The 23,804-nt window shown below is 53.7% G+C and overlaps 8 protein-coding genes across 8 annotated transcripts; 4 read left to right on the forward strand and 4 right to left on the reverse strand.

The window, feature by feature from the left end:
* Positions 1-2,956: 2,956 nt before the first annotated feature.
* Positions 2,957-5,423, forward strand: CCOS01_09334 (uncharacterized protein; the record flags this gene model as incomplete). Its single annotated transcript, XM_060457493.1, has 2 exons — positions 2,957-4,203; positions 4,259-5,423. Coding segments are annotated over 2 exons (2,412 nt in total), but the record flags the coding sequence as incomplete, so codon positions are not given.
* Positions 5,424-5,934: 511 nt separating this feature from the next.
* CCOS01_09335 (uncharacterized protein) lies at positions 5,935-7,119 on the reverse strand (the record flags this gene model as incomplete). Its single annotated transcript, XM_060457494.1, has 1 exon — positions 5,935-7,119. One exon carries the CDS (start codon positions 7,117-7,119, stop codon positions 5,935-5,937), a length of 1,185 nt encoding a protein of 394 aa, XP_060312194.1.
* A 549-nt stretch (positions 7,120-7,668) lies between these two features.
* CCOS01_09336 (uncharacterized protein) lies at positions 7,669-8,139 on the reverse strand (the record flags this gene model as incomplete). The annotated part of the gene is made up of 3 exons (XM_060457495.1): positions 7,669-7,731; positions 7,807-8,019; positions 8,074-8,139. 3 exons carry the CDS (start codon positions 8,137-8,139, stop codon positions 7,669-7,671), a joined length of 342 nt encoding a protein of 113 aa, XP_060312195.1.
* Positions 8,140-9,587: 1,448 nt separating this feature from the next.
* CCOS01_09337 (tRNA (guanine-N(7)-)-methyltransferase) lies at positions 9,588-10,342 on the forward strand (the record flags this gene model as incomplete). Its single annotated transcript, XM_060457496.1, has 2 exons — positions 9,588-9,795; positions 9,855-10,342. 2 exons carry the CDS (start codon positions 9,588-9,590, stop codon positions 10,340-10,342), a joined length of 696 nt encoding a protein of 231 aa, XP_060312196.1.
* Positions 10,343-11,223: 881 nt separating this feature from the next.
* CCOS01_09338 (uncharacterized protein) lies at positions 11,224-14,859 on the forward strand (the record flags this gene model as incomplete). The annotated part of the gene is made up of 1 exon (XM_060457497.1): positions 11,224-14,859. One exon carries the CDS (start codon positions 11,224-11,226, stop codon positions 14,857-14,859), a length of 3,636 nt encoding a protein of 1,211 aa, XP_060312197.1.
* A 3,678-nt stretch (positions 14,860-18,537) lies between these two features.
* CCOS01_09339 (pre-mRNA splicing factor) lies at positions 18,538-20,210 on the forward strand (the record flags this gene model as incomplete). The annotated part of the gene is made up of 7 exons (XM_060457498.1): positions 18,538-18,589; positions 18,651-18,779; positions 18,852-18,857; positions 18,933-19,105; positions 19,501-19,577; positions 19,638-19,734; positions 19,791-20,210. 7 exons carry the CDS (start codon positions 18,538-18,540, stop codon positions 20,208-20,210), a joined length of 954 nt encoding a protein of 317 aa, XP_060312198.1.
* Positions 20,211-21,087: 877 nt separating this feature from the next.
* Positions 21,088-21,865, reverse strand: CCOS01_09340 (peroxisomal biogenesis factor 11; the record flags this gene model as incomplete). Its single annotated transcript, XM_060457499.1, has 2 exons — positions 21,088-21,250; positions 21,324-21,865. The coding sequence occupies 2 exons, from the start codon at positions 21,863-21,865 to the stop codon at positions 21,088-21,090; spliced, it is 705 nt and encodes a 234-aa protein (XP_060312199.1).
* Positions 21,866-23,090: 1,225 nt separating this feature from the next.
* On the reverse strand, positions 23,091-23,570 carry CCOS01_09341 (uncharacterized protein; the record flags this gene model as incomplete). The annotated part of the gene is made up of 1 exon (XM_060457500.1): positions 23,091-23,570. One exon carries the CDS (start codon positions 23,568-23,570, stop codon positions 23,091-23,093), a length of 480 nt encoding a protein of 159 aa, XP_060312200.1.
* Positions 23,571-23,804: the final 234 nt, after the last annotated feature.

Genomic DNA, 23,804 nt, shown 5'->3' on the forward strand with positions numbered 1-23,804 from the left:
GCACGACGCTAGTCTCGTTTCGGATCTAGCGCCAAGCTCTCGCGCCGGCAGCCAAACTGAGATCTACAGACGTCCCTGCTTCCACTCATTCTTCACTTTTGACTCTTTTGCTCCGTTGACTGCAAGCCGGAACAAGTCCTTTTCTCATGACTGAGAAGCGTGGGAGGCTAGTCGAGGGGCTGACAGGCTGGACCTAGGGGGGAGAAAACACCACAGAGCTAGACAGCGACCATACTGCCAAAACTGGCACCTCAAGTGACTGGGCGCGGCGGCATTTGAGGCGGGAACCCCACTGTTTGCCAAACGTCTGAAACCCTGCTCTGCGACAGCATCTCTCCCAGTAGTACCAGTTTACTCCGAAGACTCTACTTGGTCTCGTCAGTCCATCCGAAGAACTTGAAGGATCGTTTGGTGTTATTGACAGGATCGGGATTCGTTCACGACTTGATACAGAATCGCCCTGTTTCCCCCAGTCCATCACCAGGAGCAACTTGATGAAAGCGAGCTCGGAGATCCCCGTGGTCACCTTCTCGCATTCTGGGAGGGCTGGTCGGTGGATGGCCGAGCCCTAAAGAGGTGATAATCTAGTTCTGGTACTCTACCGATATTTACAAGTCAAGAGAAGCTTCAGCCATGGGACAGTAGAACTTTGGTTTCTGTTTGCGGTGTCCCGGGTAAATAGGTTCATCACACACGATCGCTCTGGGCAGAACATGTGGCATTGTTTCTGGAATGCCTGCTGTGAATCGGTGGTGGGCGTCCGTACGGATAGATGAAGAGGCAACCTGGAAGTAAAGTGTTTGGACTTCCCTTGACTGACAGTGTATAACAGAATCAGACAAGATCGCTATTACTGGTTGGTCAACAGGTCTCGACAACCTGTCTGTCGGCCGGCTCTGCAGATAAGGTGAGGACGATCCCGGTCCGCTCGTGGTACATTACTCCTTACGGGATTTGTGCTTGGGCGTGGGCGCTGTCACGCTGTGGGTGGGTGGGAAGAATGCCAGACAAGGAAGAAACGATGAAGCACCGAATGGCAGCCGACCATGTTCTCCTCGGTCTATTCTTGTGATGTATACGCAGTAGAGCCACGAGTTTTCCCCGCAGTAGCATTGTGTCTACTTACTATGTGTGATAGAGAATACCTGGAGGCAAATGTTTGAGGACGGCTTGGTGAGTAATCATAGCATCTACGGATAGATGGATCTACGAATGGAACGAAAGGATACCTTGCTTTGCGTATTGTGCCACTACTATCCAACGTATGATGGACCTTAGGTGAGGTAGAATATAGGCAGTGGTAGGTATTACCTACTCCGTACGGATACTGAGGTGCGGAAAGGCGGATAGGGTAGGTATGGAGTAGGTTAGCTGGTATGAGTTAACGACCTTCCCTGCCGGTGATAAACGACCGAGTCTGTTTGGGTGGATCTGGGCAGTGGGCAGTGAGCGGGGCGGATTCGGTGGATTTGGACTTATTTAGCGTTTGTTCACTCCAGACGCCAATGCTGCACCTCCCCACCCGTCTCACACACAAACGAACTCCTGCACCTGCACCTTCAGGGAGGCGCCGGCCGAGGGCTGTCCGGAGTCCCACATTGGTGCTGCTCCTGTCTCCTCCACCCTCGATTCTGTCTCTGCCCGTTATTACTAAGGAAAGGCAAGTAGACTTTGCAGTCTACTAGGTAGGGCTGTACTTGCGGATTCCGCCTAGCACTCTCCGTACATGTACATACGGGCAATTGTTCTTGAAGAACAGAGAGATCGCCGAGGAAAGGTCAGACACGCAGACTACGTGACTACCTACACTACACTACAGATAGATACCACGACATCTTGTTGATAGTCAACGAGAGCAAGATACCCATCGTCCGCCCGCCAGTCTTTTGTCTTTCCGACGAGACTGTGACATTGCCCAGCCTGTCTTCCCATCATCGCTGTCTGCAGCCTGCTGACGCCAGGCCAGAATACACGTACACGGCCACACGCTCCTCGTCTTAGTCGTGTCGGAAGAGTGTACTTGATCCAGCTGCTGCGACATACAGACAACGGCTGTACCACTACTCCCTGGACCTTAGCAATGGATTGTCTGTATTCGGGCGTCTTTGTGATGGATTCGCCCGGCCCCCCGGCTCAGTGCTCCCAAAGACGGCACGGTTTCCCCTTCTTGTCCCTCCATGTCACTCACCCAGCACGCACCTTCTCTGCCCGGTGCCCACGCCTCCCACGCAGTATGTACATACTACGTAGTACATCTGGGTCATAGCCTGTTCTCCTTCTTCCTCTCGAGTCTTTCTCTCTTCCTTCCCCCCCGGGCTGGCCTGGACAACATTTGGGTAACACTTCCAATACAGATTGATCACGCCGTGATGTGCCTGAAGGCCAGGTACCCATAAGTAGTACCACTTCCTCTCCACCGTCAAGGGAGCCCCGGTCGTTTCTTGGTTCCAGCAGGAAAGTCTCCAACGGGTTGGCTTCTCTCGCTTCTGAATACGGCCCCTGGGTATCCTGCCTCCGCAGCCGGTAGAGAAGGGAAAAAAGAGGAACCCCTGGCCTCCCACCAATCAACGTCCCGGACGCTTCGTGTCGGACCCCAAACCCAAACTGTTCCTGAATCGTCCAACCTTGTCTGGTATTACCCTCCCGCACCCGCACTCTCCTGCTCACTCCCTCTTTCGCCCTGTCCTACGCCTATCCCTCTCTTTCTCCTCCACGACCCAACTACCCACGCCCTGCCTCTCTTTCTTGCACACTACTGATTCCACACCTGCCCACCACTCACCACCAAAATCCCGACAACCTCGTAATCACAATCCTGTCGACTCACTCGATCGATTCTTTTCGACTATCTTGGGCGACGACTGGTTCGGAGCGCGGCACAATCGGCAGAGGGTTAACGACGCAGGCAACCGCGGGTTGAGGCCGGGACTGGATCTGGATTTGGGCCTACGGGGTCAGCGGCGGACGCCCATGTTGTGAACTTGGTGCCACCACACTCTCAACAGGCCGCAGCTCCTCGTCGACATCGAAACCCGACCATCGAATCACCATCACCATGGATCCATTCCACGACAAGGCAGGCAACGAGCGGAGGGCTTCCCTCAGGATGTCAGTGAGGGCTTCTTTGACCGCCGACGATGATGACTACGACCTAGCCGCAATGGGCATCTCGGACGGCTTTCGCCCAGCCAACGTCTCTGCTTCCCATCAACCCATCAACTCGATAACCAACCCTTCGACTGGCTCGGCGGTTGTGTCACGAGAATCTCCCGTGCCTCAGCGCGTCACACCACCCCGACCTTCCAGCATTTCAAAACCTCCTCGTTCCCACGATCCGCTAGCCCTCCGTCACGATGGCTCGACGTCTCAATCCCAATCCAACGGCGCCCCAATGTCTCGTGTCTCCAGTGCCTCGAGCGATTCGCCAATAATTAGGTCCGAGAGCCCCTACGAGGGACCATCTGGACCGTCCTTCCCGTACCAAATGTACCCGCAACGTACCAACAGTGTCGCGACGTCAAACACCGCTCGCATGTCTGAAAGATCATACGCCGGGCCTCGCGGACCGACACACCCATATACACTCTACACGCAAAACACCGTAACCCCCGACACGAACGATGGTGACAGCATCCCCGTGGGATTTGCTGGTCGCTCCGATGGATATCACCGCCGCATTGGACCAGATGGAGAGGAAGCTGCTGACCTGATCGGACCATTGGGCCATACCGAAGAGCTTCCGCCCTACACTCGGTATCCCGAGCAGGCCTATACAAGGAAACAGCCTGGTGAACAACCACAATCATCGACGCCTCCGGTCCAATCTCAACCAGAGCAACAACGGCAGCCAGAGCAGCAACAACCTCCGGCACAACAACCTCCGGCACAACAAACTGCCGTCACTGTCATGACTGCAACGGTACCCGCCATTCCTGCTGGCGCTGGCGGCATCGGACTTGCGACACGCAACCCCGAGTTTGAGTCACGAGAGGATTTACGTCTTTCATCGCCATCCCGGACATCTTCTCGGACGCTGAATGATGAGACTGCTAGCCAACACGAGATCAACACCGCTGCCGAGTCCTACGCCGAGAAGGGCGAAAACGCGTCCGACCGCAAATGGCAGAAGAGGGCAAAGAAGAGGTTGTTTGGTGTCGTTCCTTACTGGGCTATCTGCTTGTTGGCAGTTGGACTGGTGATGATGTGAGTTGATATAAAATTCTTCCCTTCTCTGTTTGATGTCACTAACCATATCTAGGGGTATTATTCTCGGTGCTGTCATCGGAACATTCTTCGCCAAGCATAAAAAGCCGCCCGGCAAGCATCAGGACGATGAGCCTATACCAGTGGTCATCCCAACAGCCACGGTTGATGTGAAGCCCCTTGCTACTCTTCCACCGGATCTTCCACCAATGGAGATTGGTACCTTCGGTCTGCCGCCTCTCATTGCAAGCCAGGCACCAAGTACTTGTTTCAACGACACAACGCAAGCCCAAGCCTGGACCTGCAACATTCCTTTTACCAGCTACGTCATGGGCGTCTCCAGAATCGCCAATGAACTACCTATATCTGATTACACCTTAAAACTTACTACTTTCAATGACAGCGATCATGACGATAACTCTAGGATCAACATGTTCTCGTGGGGTACTCAACCACCACTGATCATGGATCCTCTAAAGATGCGTCTTGTCAATGACACCTCAGAACAAGGCCGCGGCGCCGCATGGTTCGCCCAGATGACATACAACAAGACCGTGGTCGTACCTGAGGATAGGTTCCCTGGCGTCGTCTCAACCCCCAAGAAGCAACAGCCACAGTCCAAACGAGGCGGATCATGGGATGGACCACCGCCTGGTATGTCTGAATTCAGTAGGAAAGGGGTCAAAGGAGCACAGGCCGGCGATCGGCCTTGGATCTGTACTTGGCCCGGAACCCTTCTCGAAGTCTTCGTCTACCCTGCCCAGAACAACAGCTATCAAAGAAAGCCTTCTACTACGACGTCCAGGCCTCCGGCGGCAGCAACATTCCCTCCTTCAACAACGACGCAGTTTCTAGTCCGCGGCTTGCAAACCCAGTCTCCCCAATCAAGTCCAATCCCGACTGATAGGCCACGCCGTGCCCCACCACCACCTTACCCTCAGGTCATCAAATTTGAAGAGCGACGTGTTTCGCTCGACCAAACGAAAAATGCCTACTGCCGACAAGTCGAAGTCTGCGATGACGGCCAGAACACCGTGCCCGTACTAGACGATCAGGGCCAGCCAATTGAGGTCATGATCATGGAAAACCGGCAAACGGTAGCAATTGCAGACTCGAGCAAACGTTGGATACACGAAGACAGCCTCTTGGTATCACCTCGAGACCGGCCATCAAGGACAAGTCAACTTAGCGACTGTGGATGTATATGGTGGTTCACATAACACCCATTTTGACCATGACGGACAAAGTCACTACCACAACCATGATTTACTGTACGGATTAATGTACCACACACCATTTTTGCGTCAACAGTCTGTGTTCGTTAATGCGGCTGTTGACTTCTTTTGTTTGGGGGCGTCAATTGAGATATGGATGAGCATCTATGGGCGTCATTCAGTAGGCGCAATTAGGCAGGCGATTGTATACATATTTGGCAAATACCTATGGATGGGCAAAGATGCCCCCAAAAAGCCACTTGTAGGACGGCAGAAAGGTTTACTTATATAGCCTGCCGATTCCTCTCAGAGTAGGCCACACACTTACCTAAAGAGATTTATTCATGTTGCAAGTCTTCCTATCTTAGTCGTAGTGTTATGTGTAGAGCGGTAGGCATAGAGGAATTCAAAGTCACACGTGAAAGAAACCACATTGTATGGCAAAACGGCCTTGCTCTCATAATGCAAATGTGCTGCCTACTGGGTATCATTTTCAAATCACCGCCTTCCTCAACCGTCACTCTTCCTTCATGTCGGCGGCCAGCCCGTCCAAAAAGTTCTCAGCCATCTTCTTGGCTCTCCTGGCCTCGACCTCTTTCCGCCGCTGCTCAATCTCCTTGCGCCTCGCCTCCTTCTTCTCCTCCCTCTCCTTCCTCGCCGCCTCCGTCCGCACTCTTTCTTCTTCGAGCCCCTGAAACTCCTTTTGCCTCGTCTCCTCGTCCTTGCTAAACTTGTAAAAGCCCGTGCCCTTTGTGCGGATCTCGCTGTCGGCGTCGTAGTGCCTGGCCTCGGGCGGCGTGGCGCTGCGGTCCCGCTTCTTGGCCAGCTCGGCCATCTTTTCGGGGTCCTCCGGGTTGAAGGCCATGGTCTGGATGGCGTCGCCGTACAGCAGCTTGGCCGGGGCCGCGGGGCGGGCCGACATGCGTTCGAGCTCTTCGGCGCCGAGGAGGCCGCGCCGGCGCTGGCGCTCGAGGCGTTCCTTGTCTGCTTTTGTGCCGCGGCGGAGACGGCCGAATTCGTCTTCGTATTCTATGATTGTGTTGTCCTCGTCGTTGCCGTCGCCGTCGGACTCGTTATCGTCGGAGCCGCTTGAGCTCGCATCCTCCCGGCGGCCGTTCTTCTTGTCCTCGGATTCGGCCCATTTTCGGTCAAAGTCGATGAGGGGCGCCGCCTCGTTCTCCTTGGGGACGTAGTCGCCCCGCTTCATGGCTGCGTAGAGGCGTGCCTTCTCTTCCATCTTGCGCCGTGCGCTGGCGAGGTTTGACGTTTCTTCTTCCGTGCCGAGCGGGTCTTTTAGGTTCAACTTGTTGCTGCTGCTAGCTGCGTCTGCGGATTTCTTTTTCTGCCTGTCGTTATCTCTTCCTTTCCCGCCAAAGAGGCTGGATCGTGCCTTGGAGGGTCGAGGCCGTGCTGGTGCGGAGGGTGCTGAGGAGGGCGTGGCCGACATGAGGGAGGTGAGTTGGGCTGTGAAGTCGAGCGAGCTGCCGAGGGCCGTGTCGTTTTTGCGCTTCTTGGGCGGCGGTTGACCGTAGAGGTTTGGATCTTGCGGGGTCTTGGTGTGCTGCATCTTGGTGTGCTCCGAGAGTATCACTCGGGTTGACCAGAAATCCAAAGGAATGCTTGCTGTGTTTGACGTCGCTGTGTACAATGGTGGCGTTCGTCGAGGAGGTGGTGTAGGTGGGAGGATCTTGCCTGGACGCATGCGTGCGCAGTGAGCGCTGTGGAAATCCCACCCCAAAGTCCCTTATCGTTATCGGAATAGCAGGGACGTCGGGCAGGCGACACCAAGGTGCTACCTCAAAGCAAGAAACAGAATTTAAACCGCCACAGGTACCCTAGAACAGAGCTCCAGGTACCCTAGAAATGATGTCTTCAAATACTTTGAAACCGTCCACTACGCGTATTCCTTGGAAACATTGCTATTTCCCGTAAGTTCTGTTTACGGAAGTTGGAATCTTATGGCACCCCGAAATTCCATGCAAGAGGAAGGTAGCTTTCCGTATTAGTACTCGTGTCTGCTGCCCCTGTGGCTTCATAGTAAATATTTATGACATCCCATTCATGAGGGAACCTCAACAAACGAGACGAGAAGCGAGCCTCCCCTTCAATCATGAGAACCGCCCAGATACGATTGGGAGCCCGATAAAGTAAACACATTGGAAAGAAGAAAAACAAAACGCTGGATAAGGAGAGAAACGCTTTTCGCAGCTCATTACGCAACCGTGACCTATACGCCCATTGAGCTACTGCTCTAGTCTCTCGCAAAAACCTTGCGTTCAAAGCACAGCCCCTTGATCATAACCTCGCATTCGCTCTACCTAGAAAATGAGCTGTGCCCGGTCCCGGACTCGCTCGGATGCTGTATACGTTTCCGCGCTGAATCTGTCACTGTCGAAGGGACGGCCGTCGTTCCACCCGAGGCTTCCAGTGGTGGCGGCGGTTGTGCCTTTTGCGGTTGCGACAGGTGCCTCGGCTCGCGCGAAGACGTCTGATTTTGGTTTTGGTTCCATGGACGGCTCCAACATATTCTATAGGTGTAGATAGCGATGTCTACACCGATCAGGAGGAGGATAGGGCCAAAGAAGCAGAATCCCAGTGCGATCTATTGAAGGAGTGTTAGCGACGCGGCGGCTGGGATGAATTTTACTGGGCTTACAAAGGCGCCTGAAATGTATCTGACAATGGTAGGATAGTCGGAGTGTAGTAATGAGTAGGTCATCATGGTGTCGTACCACGAGACGGTTTGCGCGTGAGTATTCATCAGGGGATTGCGGGAGCAACGGCGAGGGCCGTTGGCTATTTAGATTGGTATTGATTGAAGAAAGATGACGATGATGGGAGAATGACGGGAGGGAGTAATGCGGCGGGGTGTTCTTGAATCGCAATGGCCGGTTGGTGCAGTCGCGCGTGTAACGGCAGAAATCTAAGGTAGTCTGACGGCAGGTAGCGAAAGGGATGTTGAGAGTGGTATGACGAGACGTGATTGAGCAATCAGGTAGAGGGTTGTTGCTGGGGATGTTGGACCCTTTGCGCCGAGGGATGCAATTGGGGGGTCTCTATGTTAATAAATATTCCCATCGGCCATGTTCTTGGGCGGGCCAGTCGTGAGACAGTCAGGTGTTGGGTGCCGAGGTGGATAATCAGGCAAAGGGAGGCATTGATATAGATGCTTATGAGGATGCGCGGAGAGAGCATGGGATGGCCGACCGACGCCTCCGTCACGTTTTAGTGTTTAGTTCAGATCAAGCGGCCACGGTGCAACGACTTTCCCACTCTGTAAGTGACAAGGCATTTTGGTAATCTTCCGAGAGTGCCCCCCCCCCCCCTCTTTCCATTCGATGGAAGCTGGGGCTATATTATATGTCTTCCCATGCCTTAAGGCCAAGGTAGTTTAGTCACCCCGCTCCCTTCTGAGCCTTTTCTGTTCTCTCACAAGTCCATCACTGATATATCCTACACCTGTATCTAGGAAACCCTCCCGTCGTGTTCTGGATGGCAAAAGGGGCGCCCTCGGCCCCTCTTCAGCGTTGGAAAACATACCTTAACTAGGTTGTAAGGTACACTGGCGGGTGGCTGATCACCCGGAACGAGTGACGCAGCCAGGAACCCGCAGCGGGCACGGGTGCGTCGGGCGGGCCTTCAGCTCTTATCGCTTATCACTCAGGTACCGATACCCTGAGGTTCACGGGGGAGGTCGAGTGTCGATTTTCACCGCCTGCCCAATCGGCAGCTTTCATCGTCCCCCGCCATGCATCACCGCCCGCTCCCATCGCAACTTTTTGATTTTCAGGCGGCCAAATATTCACTTTGAGCGCATACCAGACGACTCCCCACCCAAGCCGTCTCTCTGCCCGAAGACAGCTTGAACGTGTCTAATCATTCTCTAAGGCTCTTTTCATAGGTAATTGATCGGATTCGACCAGCGACTGGCCATGAGTAGACCGGAAAAGAAAAACAAAACCACAAAGAGGGAGGAGTATCGCAATGCGCGCAACCAAGATGGCGTGGCTGAACTGCCCAAAAAGAAGTTCTACCGCCAACGCGCCCATGCAAACCCTTTCTCGGACCATCAATTAGTCTAGTTGAGTCTCAATGGTCATGCCGCCCTCTGATCTCTACTCTCTCGCTAACTGTCACCGTCCCAAATAAAGCCCGGCCAGTCCAGACTCCATGAACTGGACGCAGTACTATCCCGCCTTCGCAGCCAACGATGAGACTCCCTCCACCGATCCTACAGTCACGGAATCCATGACCCTGGATGCCTCGAAGCCGAAAACGCGCAGTCTAACGAAGGATGTGGAGGTTGTTGACATTGGCTGCGGCTTCGGAGGCTTGACCGTAGCTCTGTCACCGATCCTCCCAGAGACCCTCATTCTCGGTAGGTGGACTCTCTAAGCTCGCAACCGGTGAGTGTGCTGACCCTTCTTCCCTCTGCAGGCCTCGAGATCCGCACTTCGGTTACCGAATATGTCCAGGAGCGCATCAAGGCCCTCAGAGTTCAGAATCAGGAGACTGGCGGGTACCAGAACATCAGCTGCCTCCGAGCCAACAGCATGAAGTTTCTCCCCAACTTTTTCAAAAAGGCACAGCTCTCCAAGATCTTCATCTGCTTCCCCGACCCGCACTTCAAGGCACGGAAACACAAGGCCAGAATCGTATCAACGACGCTCAACTCCGAATACGCCTTTGCGCTGCGCCCAGGAGGCATCGTGTACACCATTACAGACGTCGAACCCTTGCATCAGTGGATGGTGGGCCACTTCAATGCCCATCCTGCATTCGAGCGTGTGTCCGAGGAAGAACAGGAGGCGGACGAGTGTGTCAAGGTGATGGCGTCCGAGACGGAGGAGAGCAAGAAGGTGACGCGGAATCAGGGCCAGAAGCACATTGCGCTTTTCCGCAGGCTGGAAGATCCTCCATGGTGAATGGCAAGGACTTGACCAGAGTGATGGCGGCATGGCTCTCTGGGAAGAGAGACTCCGGTGCTGAGGCTCGAAAAAGTTCAAATAATACCCCTTTCCTCTTGTCGTAGATTCACAGAGATGACTATGTTGTGCCCTGGTCTTGATGGAATACTGAACTTCAAAATACGTATGTCAGAGGCCGTTGACAGGCCACTTTATGTTTAACTCTTACTATCGTACATGCCAGCCCGACGATGGTCGAGGCTATTTACAATACGTTCAGTCCCATGGGCTTTTCACCGCTATAGCTTCATGCACTAGCAAAAAAGTCCGCATAGTTACATACATCCAACTCTATTCTCGACGCAACTCATGCCCTAATGGTAGCTTTCCGGTGAAAGGCAAGCGCATTTTAAGCATACGGAGGTACCTCAAGTGGCAGGGCCCCACCGAGACTCACCTCATGCACCCAACCCTGCTGCGCGCCTGCAGCAACGGTAAGAGTATTGCAAAAGCCGCTAGTATTCTGAGGTCAGTGCCTAGGTACCCTGCTGTACCTGCTATGCAGAGTACAAACGGTACCTCCCAAATTGAGGTAATGTGCACGTAAGTACGGTGAGGTCAGGTACACTTCACCGAGGTACACGCCTAGGTGCTCCCTCACCTTGCAAGCACCGGGAACAAGCGTCCAACGGTCACACCTCAACATCATCCGCCATCCACCATCCACACGTGTCTCTCGACCCGCACCTTCACGTCCCCTGAAATCGATAAGGCCCAGCCAAGCCGACCTATTCTTCTTCTCCTCCAGATCTCCCAACCCAGCAGCTCCCGAAAGTACCGCAGTTATCGACGACGTACGATGTAGCGACAGCCTATCGCCCTTCACAACCGATCTGGATATGGCCTTGCAAGGAAGAGAACTGATCCTTGCCGCCGTCACATGCTTCATAGCCTGGGGCTATGCTGTTAGCTGGGTCCCGGTCTTGAGATGGGTAGGATACGCCTTGGTTGGAGGGGTCATCTTGACCGTTGTCGCCTTTCTCGCCCTCGTCCTCGTTACGTCGCGCGGCTTCGGACACGGTTTGCGACACCGATCCCCGCGACCAAATGGCCCTGCATTCCTCGCACCCAAGGCCTGGGCCCGACAGGTCTCAAGCCTTCAAACAAGACAGGCTTATACGAAAGTCGCTCTCGACCCGAACTCCAAACGCATATCCAAAGCCCTCGACGACCTCCTCGAACTCATCATACGGGATTTTGTCAGCTCGTGGTATTCCAACATCAGCAAGAACCCAGTCTTCTCCAACGAGGTCGATAAAGCTGTGCGCGATGCCCTCATCAACATTCGAGAGCGCCTCTTGGAGCTTGACCTCGTCGACATCGTCACCACTCGAATCGTACCGATGCTCAACGCCCATTTCCGCGATTTCTACGAGGCCGAGCGAGCTGTTCGAGGGAAGAAACTCAATCGATCGGTGACGGAATCGGAGGAGCTGGACCTCGCAATTGCCTCTAAATACAAGGATGGGAAGCTCCATCCCGCAGCTTCGTTGTCATTCCCCGACACAAAGCTCGTGCAGCAAGATTATTTACGAAAGATGGTGTCTGGAATTCTGCCAAAAGTCCTACCGCCAAACATGCTTGCCAGTCGAGCCGTCTCGAGCATCATCCGAGAGATCGTCGCCTGCGCTGTGCTATTTCCCGTAATGCAAATCCTAGCCGAGCCGGACACCTGGAATCAAGTTATGGAAAACTACGGGCGTTCGATGTTGCAAGATCGGTCGACAGTCCGGAAGCTCAGGGCGGCGTTGGATCAACATGCTTCTCCAGCACCGAGATCAGGCAAGGCTGCCATTATACCCCGTCTCTCGCCCACCGATAGTGAGAGAAAGTTTGAGAAGTTCATCCGCGCTATACGGAAAGTCGGCAATCTCTCGGATGCAAGGCGGCTACGGAGCGAGGTCGCGAGCCAGTTGAAGCGGGATTCCTTGGAGGAAAATCAGGATCAGGTCTACCTCAGACGACTAGAAATGGGCAAGCGATTACTGGATGAACGCGTCCAGCTTCTTGCTGCCGGTGGAAGTCGACAGTCCTCCGCGACTTTGCCCGCCCGCCCTTCCGGTGTTCCTCAGGCACCCTCCAAGCTAGAGCATGCATCTCTTGTTGACCTGCTCCGAGATGCATCAGGCTTGTCCTATTTCATGGAGTTCATGGATCGTCACCACATGATGCCTCTGGTCCAATTTTGGCTGGTTGTTGATGGCTTTCGCAATCCTTTGGAGGATGAGGGCCAAGATGACGAGCATCTACCGTCCAATCTACCAATGTGGACCAGTTCTGACCGTGAGGATTTGGGCCAGATTGACCACGCATATCTATCCAAACCCGAACTGAAGGTCTCGAAAGCCTCCCAAGATGAGGTGCGCGCTTTCCTGAACGCCGGCAAGATAGCCACTCCCGAGCAGTACTACAGGGCTCGCAGAGCAATCCTGAGGGCCCAGACAGCTGTCTTGGACGCGATGCAAGCCCAATTCTTCCAGGCCTTCAAGAAGTCTGATCTATTCTACAAGTGTTTAGCCTCACAAGAAGCGTCGGCGAAAAGTGCAGCACTACCCGTTGCAGAGCCGTCAGCGTCTACTCCAGCACACCCACCGACGCATCGAAGCTCTCATTCCTTCCAATTCAAGCCCAGTCCTGTCACCCGTATAGCCCCAAGGTTAACACGACCGCTGTCAAGGCGAGCTGGTTCTGCATCGGATTTGGCCAGTCTCGCTCTAAACGGGAACGGTTCTGAATCGCTCTCTAAGCAACGTCGTTCTTTCGAGGAAGATGTTTCAACCCCGCTATTTGACGACGACGATTTCGATCAGGAGGGCATGATGGACTCGGTCGCTAGTCTTGACCAGGACGCAGGCAAGCCTCCTGTGCCAGATACGAACGTGGTACAAGCAATGGAAGAAGCTCTGAACAACATAATGGAGGACAATCGGCCGCAAACGGCTGAAGAGTTTCGAGAATCATTGTTTGGGGCGGATGATCAAGTCGACAGGTCAAGTTTATTTTCTGGAGATAACGAATCCCTTCGTGGATCACTTGAAATGTCAAGACCTGCAGCTTCCTCCAAGGAAACTGACAAACCAAGCCTTGCATCTCTTGGCCTCGTTAGTGCGGCATCTCGCATTGGAGTGTTTGTAGATGACGATCTTTTTGGTGATGAGGAGAAGTACCTTTCTGACGAACGAGACGATCCAGAGGAAGAAACAAAAGGCGATGTTGAGGACGAAATCCAGGAGGCAGCCCCTGGTGACCTCGGGCTAGCAGAAGCTATCACGGCGTTGTCCAATGATATTGACCGCCTCATAGCACAAGATGCTATTGTCGAGTCACTAACAAAGAAGGCGGACCTCACGAACAACACGGCTGAGCTTCGTATCCTGCGGAAGTCCAAGGCAAGTCTGCAACGTGAGATCCGTCGCAAAGAACTTCAAAGGCAACAGTACGTTGTTCAAGAAAGCGACAACAGCTTGTATGGGCGGTCAACGATCAAGATCAAGGCCATCCAAGTCGGCAAGGAAGACGATGGAAGGGAATTTGCCCTGTATGTGATCGAGGTGCAAAGAGATGCTGGCGAGAAGATGCCAGCCGCGACATGGATGGTTACTCGCCGGTATAGCGAGTTTCACGATCTGCATCAGAGACTTCGCTCAAGATATCCTTCTGTTCGGAACTTAGAATTTCCCAGGCGAAGGATGGTTATGAAGTTCCAGAGTGAATTTCTACGCAAACGACGGACGGCCCTTGAGAAGTATCTCCGAGATCTCCTTCAGCTTCCAGAGGCGTGCAGGAGTCGAGATCTGCGAGCATTCTTGTCGCAAAGTGTGATAGCGCAAGGCCAAGATCTTGTGGATCGCGAGGACAAGAAAGACATGATCACAAGGTTCTACGACTCCGTTACGGATGGAATGGAAGACATCCTCGGCAACATTCCTGTCTTGGATCAATTGTCTGTGGCTGGTCAGAATCTCATCGCAGCAGCCACTAACCAGCTGAACGCTATGCCACTACCTGTTAACGAGGATGGTGTCAGCGCTGCTGAGGCCGAGGCTGAACTGAACGCTTTCGAGAACAAGGAGCTAGAGTCTTTCATCAAGCCTATATGCGACATCTTCTTAGAAGTCTTTGAACTCAACCGAGGAAACAACTGGCTTCGAGGGCGTGCTGTGGTTGTTGTCCTTCAACAGCTACTGGGCGGCACAATCGAGCGCAAGGTTCGAGACAATGTCAAGATGCTTGTACAGGAAGATGCCATCATCAAGTACATCGCCCTGCTCAAGGATAGCATGTGGCCCGGTGGTGAAATGAATAAGAACAAGCAACCGAGGACGGCATCAGAGAAGAAGAAGACGAGGACGGAAGCCAGCTTGATGTTGGCTACTCTTATACCCGACCTAGCAGGAAGCGTTGTCGGAAGAGTGAATGCACAAGCAGCCAGCCGGCGTGTGTTCGCAACCTTCAACAATTCGAGACTCAAGTAAGTTGTCGGTGCAAAGCTGAATTGCCGTTGGTTGTCACGTGGCTAACAAGACATCTTTTCTCAGCGCACACCTAGCCTTTACGTTCATGGATGAATTGATAGAAACTTTGTTTGGTTAAGACGCGCAGGCTTTGCTTACTTGGTCAGTTTGATACCATTCGGATGTGTTTACAGGTGATGCGGCGATGGGAGTACGATCATTCAGCCCAAACCGGCGGCATACGCCGGAAACGATTATGAGGTTGCATGAGCAGGCGTCTGGTTTGATATTTCTTCTTCCGGAAGTACATACATACTTATACACCCTCATGTCAGGAGAGAGGAAGGCGGATGGCCCAAGAAGTGGCATATAATGCAAAAGTCCTGACAGGGATCTATTCACGGAAAGATGTAATGAAGCGACAAGAGGCACGAGACTGTGTCCTATGAAGCCTACGGGAGGATATGCGGTTCCCCGGGAATCGCGATGGATTGTCTAGTCAACTAGATACGCAAACTTACATAAAGAAGCTAGGCAGGAACCCCCACACTCGCGAGGTTGATGAAGCTCAAGACACATTCAAGTCAATAGTGACAACCTTAAAAGCGGGAGAACCGAAAGCCAGCACAGGAAATTGCACCTTGGCTCATGGGACAATAAGTCTGAAGTTCCTACCCGCGAGAGCGGTGGTTTAGATTTGCTTGTCCGTTGACATATAGGTCGGCAGAGGAAAGGAGAGTATGTGTGGAATAGGCAGGAGTAAGGAGGCCCGTCTCTGTTACGGAACCAGGTCGGATACGAATGATAGATATCTTTGCTGGGCCGTCTGAGTTTCGAGGCCAGGCTAACCTCGGGCTTCGGGGTCCCACCATCCCCTCAGAGCGGACGGCTTGGTGGAGGTTTTGATGATTAAGAATACTCGGTATTACTCCAGGGTGTATCTTTTACCGAACGTTCGTCACGTCTTGGATGGGTTTAGCTTGCGTGTTTGTGGTACCGCACATCGGATCGTGAAGCTTGGTTGGGTGATATGGCGACAACCAAGTATCTATTCTATCAATCAATCGACCATGATGAATCAGATTGTGTGTCAAAGTAGTGTAAGGTAATCGGATGGCATGCGCGCGACCGACTCGCTCTCTCAAGTCATCCCTGATTTGCCATGGATAGTTGTTGCGGGAGAAAGGGTGGAGAGGGAAGTTGGTTCGTTCCACAAGTCACAACGTATCGAGTAAAGTCAGCCTGTTGCAGTATCCGAACTGTCTTGGCAGACTTGGCTCCTTGCCATTGATCTTCCGATTTTCCTCATGGTCACGGTAATCTCGGCTTGGTTTTCTCTTCAAATGTGACTAAGAATTGAGACGTTGCCTGGTGTCGACTGTCCTATTGCGGGTTGGTGAAACGAACAGGTCCTGGAACTGCCTGGGCTTGGTTACCAAATGTAGCGAGGGTCGTACGGGGAAAAAGGGGGGTGCCAGGGCGCCGGGGTGGCACCGATCTGGAGACGAGGTCGCCCGGCGTGTCTCTGTTGTCTCTGTCTCTCGCTGAGACTTTCTACTGTGATAATAGTTGCCGAACACTGGTGCATCCCGTGTTCACTTTGTAACCAACGTGGATACAAGGCCCGGCTGGGCAGTGCGATGTTGGCAATCGGAATAGGACCGAAGCCAAGAGGAGGTTGTCATCCTTGACGGAGATCTTCCTTATTTCATCCCCTCTCTGTTTTGGGACGTTAAGGGGAGTTTGAAGTTGCGCCGGCGACTCCTTCTATTCTCCTCCTCTCTAGGACAGTTAGATCCATTAAAGAAACAAAAGAAATTAAACGCAAGAAGAAGGAGGATGCGGAGGGAAAGCGCCACAGTGACCGTTGGAGCTAGCCACAGGTGATGGCCTTCAAACTGAAGAGTGTCAAATTCAACGTGCATGAGCTAGCCCGAAATTGGAATGCCTTTTCTTTTAGCCGTGATCAATGACCAGTATGAATACCTTTAGTGAGGTACCTGTGCGCATAGAGCGACTCCCCCTGGATTTGTCGCAAAGCTGAGTCGAGATGTTGTCTAGACTTTGCAACACAACAAGAACGAAAGTTGGCTGCCCTCTTGGCCACAAGATTTCTGGTGAGATAGACTCGTGGAGCCGAATGGAAGCTTGATCGGATGAAAGCGAACCCTCGGACATGATGTTCCCCTTTCGCAGACCCTGGTCTGGCGAGGTATCCGTACCTGAGCCGGGTTAGAGCGATGTAACTGATCTGGCTGAACGGCAAGGTTCCTTCCTCGAGGTGAGATGTCCAACAAGCCAGAGGCTTTTGGTTCATCTTCCCGGGGTTTTCAGGCCATCGCTGTTGTAATGAATGAGTGAATCAATGAAGAGGGACTCTTAGGGTAATGATACCTTCAGGACTTGGGCACAAGAGCTCTTAGGTAGACGGGATTGGCTGAGTATTTTGAGTGATGAAGAAAGCAAGGTGTTGGCGGTTCTGCGACTCAAAGAAAGAACCCGAGCTCGTGTACCTTCAAAAAGTACCTTTGGAGTGAGGTGAGGTTCCCTACCTACCTCAGGTTCCCACCATCGTCAGGTACGAGCCAGGATCACGATGGTCGAGGAGACTGAATCAAACGCGATCATTGGCTGATGCTACGTCTAGGGGGGGGGGGGGCAGGCGCTCTCCTCATTGCTCAAAGGTACCTTGGGACCAGAAGCAGAAGGCCGCAGCTGTGCTCTGGGGCGCGGCTGGCGGCCCATCACGCCCAGATTCAGTCTTCTCCTCCTCGCCTCCCCTCCAGGCCCATGTCTGATTCTCTTTTTCGCTCCACCCTCCTTCCTTTCGAACTCACAGCTCCTAGCCTCCTGCTGTTTCCCCTGCTCCTTCTTTTTTTTTTTTCCATTCAAGAGGAAAAGGAAGAAATAAGGCTCCTTCTCATCCTCTTCTTCCTAAGTTCCTGCCTACCGAATCGCAAGGAACATAGGTTTATCAGGTACCCACTGTTTGTACCGCGGTACCTCCCGTCGCAGAGGTAAGGAACTTTACCGCCTGCCCAAGGGTACCTACCTTACCTTACTGTGTAGCTACCTGAGGTACGGATGCCAACCTACCTAAGCAATATCAAATACCTTCCATTTGCCTAACCACCACACCTACCTACCTACCTACCTCACCTTGTCCCATTCTCCTCAAACCACCACAACCATAACCATTCCAGAACCCCTCCTCTTCCTCCTCTTCCGAATCCTGCGCCCTTGACCTCTCACACAGTCAGATTCCATCTCTGCTCCGACCAATCGCATCGCGACTCGACCGACCGGGTCAGCGTCGAAATCCCCGTCCTCATAATATCCCCGCCCACCAACCGTCCCCCGTCGATTCAATTCCCCTCTCGCAGACGTCGAGCGACGACTAGACCGGGCATCTCGTCTTCCTGAATCGTTAGTATACCTCAATCTTTGCGCCTTGGTCAAAGCCGGCCTGTGCCGTTGAAGCCTCGTCCTCCCCGGCCCAGTCGCCCCATTCTCTGCCTTCGCAGCTATTCCGTTAGGACTGCTCTGGAAACCCTTTGGACGTCTCTCCCTGCCCGGTCTGCGGACCATCGCCTTCGCGAATTCTCCTCCATCCAGACCGGAATCTTGGGCCAACCTTTGTTTCTATCCAACGACCGACCCTGACTGTTTACCCAAGGACGCATCATATTCAACGCCACAATGACCGAGGTATCCTCCACCAGGCTGTACCTGGGAAATCTCCCTCGCAATGGTAAGCTCAGCCTTGCGCATCATCCGGCGCGTTCTTATCGCAACCTGGCTAACCTTCATAGCCACCAAGGCTGATGTCGAGGCCCATTTCGCGACCCATGGCACCGGCGAAATTACCGAAATAAAGCTCATGAACGGATTCGGCTTCATCGAGTACAAGGATGCCATGGATGCTCGCGATGTTGTTCCTGGTAGGTGATCCCAGCTCTAATTACGATTGCGCCTATATGCATTACTCTGTTGCTAACTTCTTCCTTGCCTAGCCTTCCGTATGTCCTACTGCGCCGTCCCACTGCGTAACGATATCCCTTCATTTCTGGTGCGCTAACCATAGCGTTGAAAAGATGGATCCGACTTCATGGGCGAACGCTTGACCGTACAATTTGCCCGTGGAACCCGTCACAGGGAGGGCGGCAGTGCCGGTGGCTTTGGCAACAATGAGCGCGCTCCTCCCAGGCCTCGCCGCACTCCCCACCGAATGCAGATCACGGGACTTCCCACCGATACCAGTTGGCAGGTCTGTTGTTCTCTCCCCATTCTCTAAGCTGGATTCCTGGATTCCCTTCTCTTCTTGCGCCTATGGCGCGCCTGGACCTTCATCGTACCCTTCGAGGTGGACTGTGGACTTTTCGGCATGCTGTATAGCCTCAGCTCCAAGCCATTGGCGGCCTGTCAGTCGACTAGTCCGGACCGTGCTGCGCTCCTGAAACTTGCTTTCCCAAGTCCTGGGCCGTTTCTTTGAACCGGCGCGGGCCTGCCAAAGCAGCGACGGAACCCCAATGCCGGACGACACCACTCCTGGCTTCAATCCCCTTGGCTTGCTGCCGACTGGTCTATGAATCCTGGATTACCAGCCCTCTTCGGCCCATCATACCGATCCTGGACACCAACTTACATGGATTCTGGATATAGGACCTCAAAGACTTTGCTCGTCAGTCAAGCCTTGACGTTGTATACTCGGAAACGCCCCGCGACGGCAACGGGCGCGGGTATGTTGACCTTAGCCCAACACCTGCAATTTTGCGTTTGCTGACCAAGACTCTATCCAGCTTCGTTGAATTCGAGACTGCGGCGGACTTGAGAACCGCTGTCGAGAAGCTTGATGGCCGGGAATTCAAGGGAAGCCGCGTCACCTGCGTAGCAGACGTAAGCGAGAGCAGATGACCGATGATGAGAGAATGTTTGTACTCACGTTTTACCAGACTCAACCGGACATGCCGCCTCGTGGCGACATGCGCAGCGCTCGGTCTCGTTCCCCCGGCGGCGGCCGTCGACCCTACCCGCCTCCAGTCGACGACTACGACCGACGTGGTCCCCCGAGAGGCTACAGCCCACGCAGAGATGGTTATCGTGAGGGATACCGTGAGCGTAGTCCCCGCCGCGAGTACTACGATGAGCGTGCTCGTTACCGCTCTCCTCCGCGTCGCCCCATGGACGATTACCCCCCTCCACGAGGCCGCTACGACGACCCTTACCGACGGGACTACCCCCCGCCGCCCGACCCTTATGTCAACGGCAGAGGGCCGTATGATCGCCCCCCTAGAGACTTCCCTCCCAGGGAAGCAGGTTACCCGCGTGATGGGTACCCTCGCGAGTATGAACGTGGTGGCCGTTACTGGTAACTCACTCCTGCTCATAAACTTGCCTCATAGGGGCTGTCCTTGACTCTGAATAGATGCTGGAAGCACCTCCACTCTAGTGGCTCCAGCCACAATGGTAAATATCAATGGCAACAAGCGGTGTTCCGTGAGAATGAAATAGGATGAGGTGGTTGAGCAGCGTTAGGCTTACGCCTGCCTCTACGGTGTTCGTCAAGCAGACGTTCGAGGCATGTTTCAAATTGCGATTTTTGTCAAAGCATCATCAACAACACAGCTGCGGATGCAACGATTCTGGGTCCGTTGAGTTCAGGAGGGGAAAAAATGTCGAGTGCCTGATGTATATTGTACGATTACATGCATGGATATCCACCAAAAATGAAATGGCGTATTCGCTTTATGAGCACAATTTTGGTCCTTGGGGGCCGGCTTTCGAGTCAATCGAACAATGACATGTGTCATGGCTCAAACCGGTTTTCTTCCAAATGAGCTGTAGCGACTGAGGGCGACTGAAACCACTTGCCATCAGCCAGAGCAAGAGATATCTCTGTTCGTAAATATCTTGAATATTCGATGTTGGTGAAAGAGGATTACTTGGTACCCAGGCCGACTATCATGTCCGCATCGACAGCAGGGAGTAGCTGGCAGTCTGCCTACCTTGTCCCGCCCATCATGGCACCATGCCTTCAGCTCAGGCTAGGTGCATACCGAACGCCCAAAAGATTTCAAAAGCATTGCCTCAGTCAAGCTCAACCCCTAACGTTCCTCCTCTTCAATTTAGTAGACAAGTACAATACCAATCGCTCCAACGACGCATCTCGTTATCCGACATACAACACAATTCATCACAAGCATACATATACAACGTACTATCTTTCCTTTGTTCCGTGCGGCAACGCGATTATGCCGTCTTCTTCCACTGGGTATACACGCCAATCAAACTGCTAACGGTGCCAGCAAGGCCGACGATGCCGTCGTCGAAGTTGGCCCACGCGAGGGCAGAGGTGGGGACGGTCAAGTCGCAGAGGTCGGAGATGAGCTGCAGACGGCCGGCGGCGCGCTCACTGTTGTTTGATTTGTCAGCTTGGTGTTGCCAGAACTTTGGAAAAAGCATTCGAGGGACTATGCGGAACGTACATTGCTATTCTCTTGGCCTCGACGACACCCTCGCCCTCCTTCTTATCGACCTTGGCCTCACGCTGCTGGAGGCGGTAGAGGGTGTAGGTCTGGGCGACGACGCTGAAGAGGATGCCAATGGCCCAGAAGCGGTAGGCCTCCTTTTGCAGCCTCTTTGCGCCCTCCCACTTTCTGATGCCGGCGGCGTCGAGGACGGTGGCGGCGTCAAAGGTCAGGTAGCCGGCGTAGCCCAGCTGACGGCCGACAGCGGCGTAGCGGAGGACGGGATCCATCGTCTTTGCGTCGGAGGCGACGGCAGCGGCCTTGAAGTGCTCGACATTTTTGCCGATGCGCATGATCTTGCGGGTCAGGCCGAACTGCTTCTTGATGGCGTCCCAGGGGGCGATCTCGGCCTTGGAGCCATTGGTGCGGAAGAGGTACCAGGCGTAGAAGCGGGCAAAGTACTGAAGGGTGCGGAGGATCTTGTCGCGGCCGACGGTGGTGGCTACGAACTTGTTGTAGTGCGATACGGACGGGTGGTAGATGAGGGCGTCGGCGACCATTTTGGCGGTTCTTGATGGGATTGCAAATCACCGGATGGGATGGATGCGATGGTGGAGTTAGATGATGATGTTTTGCTGGATTATGGAGATGGCCCTTTTTTGGATGGGGAAGCAGCACGAGATGGATGAGCGGGCTGGTCTTCACGCGGAGGTTGTAGCATTCAAATATGGTATCGAAAGCAAATAGGGAGTCTTATCGGGGGTGGTGCGGTTTAGAGAGAGAAAGAGAGAGCAGAGCATTGGGCAAGCCGACCGGCTCAAAGACGAGCTGCCACATGCCGAGGTCCGCCAGCGAACCCGAGACATCGCCAGAGCTGGGGCTTGGGGTGCTGGCTGGGAGCCTGGGGACCCGGGCCAGACAGACGGAAGGACGCGCACCTGGGCAGCCATAACGCCAACAGCAGCAGCAGCCGGGTGCGGAGAAGGCTCTCACGTGCCTAGAGACTTTCTTCGACTCGGTCAGCTTAGCTAAGGAGGTGGGGCGGTTCGCTGGGGAAATTGAGTGACCCGTGACAATTGACGGCAGTACGTTTTACCCAAGGCCAAAGGGGCCAGTCATCGGTAACTTATATCCTAATTACCAAGTGCATACGGAATAATTCCCTTTGCGGCTAAGGTCCTGCGTAGGGAGGAAGCATCTACGCCAAGAATATTCTCCAGTTATGCCTGGCAATGAGGCGTTAAAGCGTTTCGCTTCTGATTTGAATCTTTACCGTTTTTCCAGTCATGAGCAACCAACTGCTCTCTATGAGGTAAGGTACGGATATTGGATCTTCCCTCTCCACAACCAGTATGGAGAGGCTGAATTCCCATGACTACACAATGACTAGTTTTTCCTCCTATGGTAATTGTAAGCAGTGGGTTCGCGGAAACCCCCTTGTCATTCACTATCCATCCCACTTCTCGTGTCTTTCTATTTCCATCCGGCACCTACTGGAGAATCGACCCCCGTCCGTCCCGTGGAGCAACAAGAAGCACACTGGTCCGGACAAAGTCAACACCTTTTTCTCACCACAGACTGGTAAAGAACATAGAAAATACAACATCCCAACATGCCAGCATCCTTATTCAGAGAGGAGAATATTATCGGGGCAATACGCCGAAACAGCAATTATTACATACCCGTCAGATCCAACGGCTTGGAAGCCGAAAGAAAAAGGTGCTAGGGTTCAGACTCCAGAACACTTCCATCCCATCGCCCGCATGATGTCACCTCGTCCATCGGTCATGTCTTATCCGCCGTGCTTCTCTGACGCTCCTCTGTCTGCTCATCTCCTATCCCCGAAAGAGTTGCCTCTGGCTCTGGAGCCCCTCCCCCTCGACGCGAGTTATTAGTGTTGCTAAGCTGCGTTGCCCACACAAAGGTGCGGCGTGGCCCCCCCGCCCCCGCCAAAGGCAAGGTTCTCTGTTCCAGCCCAGCCGCCCTCCCAGAGTCTGCTTTCCCAAAGCCACCCGTAGACTGCCGCAGCCATCGTGTGTGCTCGCTGCACACCGCGCCGAGGGTTTCCGAGAAATCCTCGAGGGACGCCTTGCGTCCTCTCCTTGTTGCGCCCGCGTCCCCATGTCTCGGGTTCCCCTCGGCCGGAGGTGCCTGCGGTTGACTCCACTTTGTCGTGGTGACTCGGGATCGAGCGCGATAATAGGACGTGTGGCCCTGTGATAGCCGTATGCCGAACTGAGGGGCATTTTCCCATGGCTGGGCCATGGACCATGCTTTTGCCCATCGAGAGCCAGAAGAGGACCCCTTGGTACGGAAGTACACACACGAGAGCTTCCGGCAACGCTGATGATTGAAGTCTCAGGTAATTACCTAGTAATAGTCCATGCCCCAAGACCCGGGGACTACAAACAAGGTCCATTCCCCTTCCAATTCCTCCTTCGTGATCGCATCTCTTGACTATTTCTCTCTCTCTCTGCTCTCTCTCCCTCCCTCTCTCCT

Source organism: Colletotrichum costaricense (genome assembly GCF_030867565.1).
Source record: "Colletotrichum costaricense strain IMI 309622 chromosome Unknown Scaffold_9.1, whole genome shotgun sequence".
Lineage (NCBI taxonomy): Eukaryota > Fungi > Ascomycota > Sordariomycetes > Glomerellales > Glomerellaceae > Colletotrichum > Colletotrichum costaricense.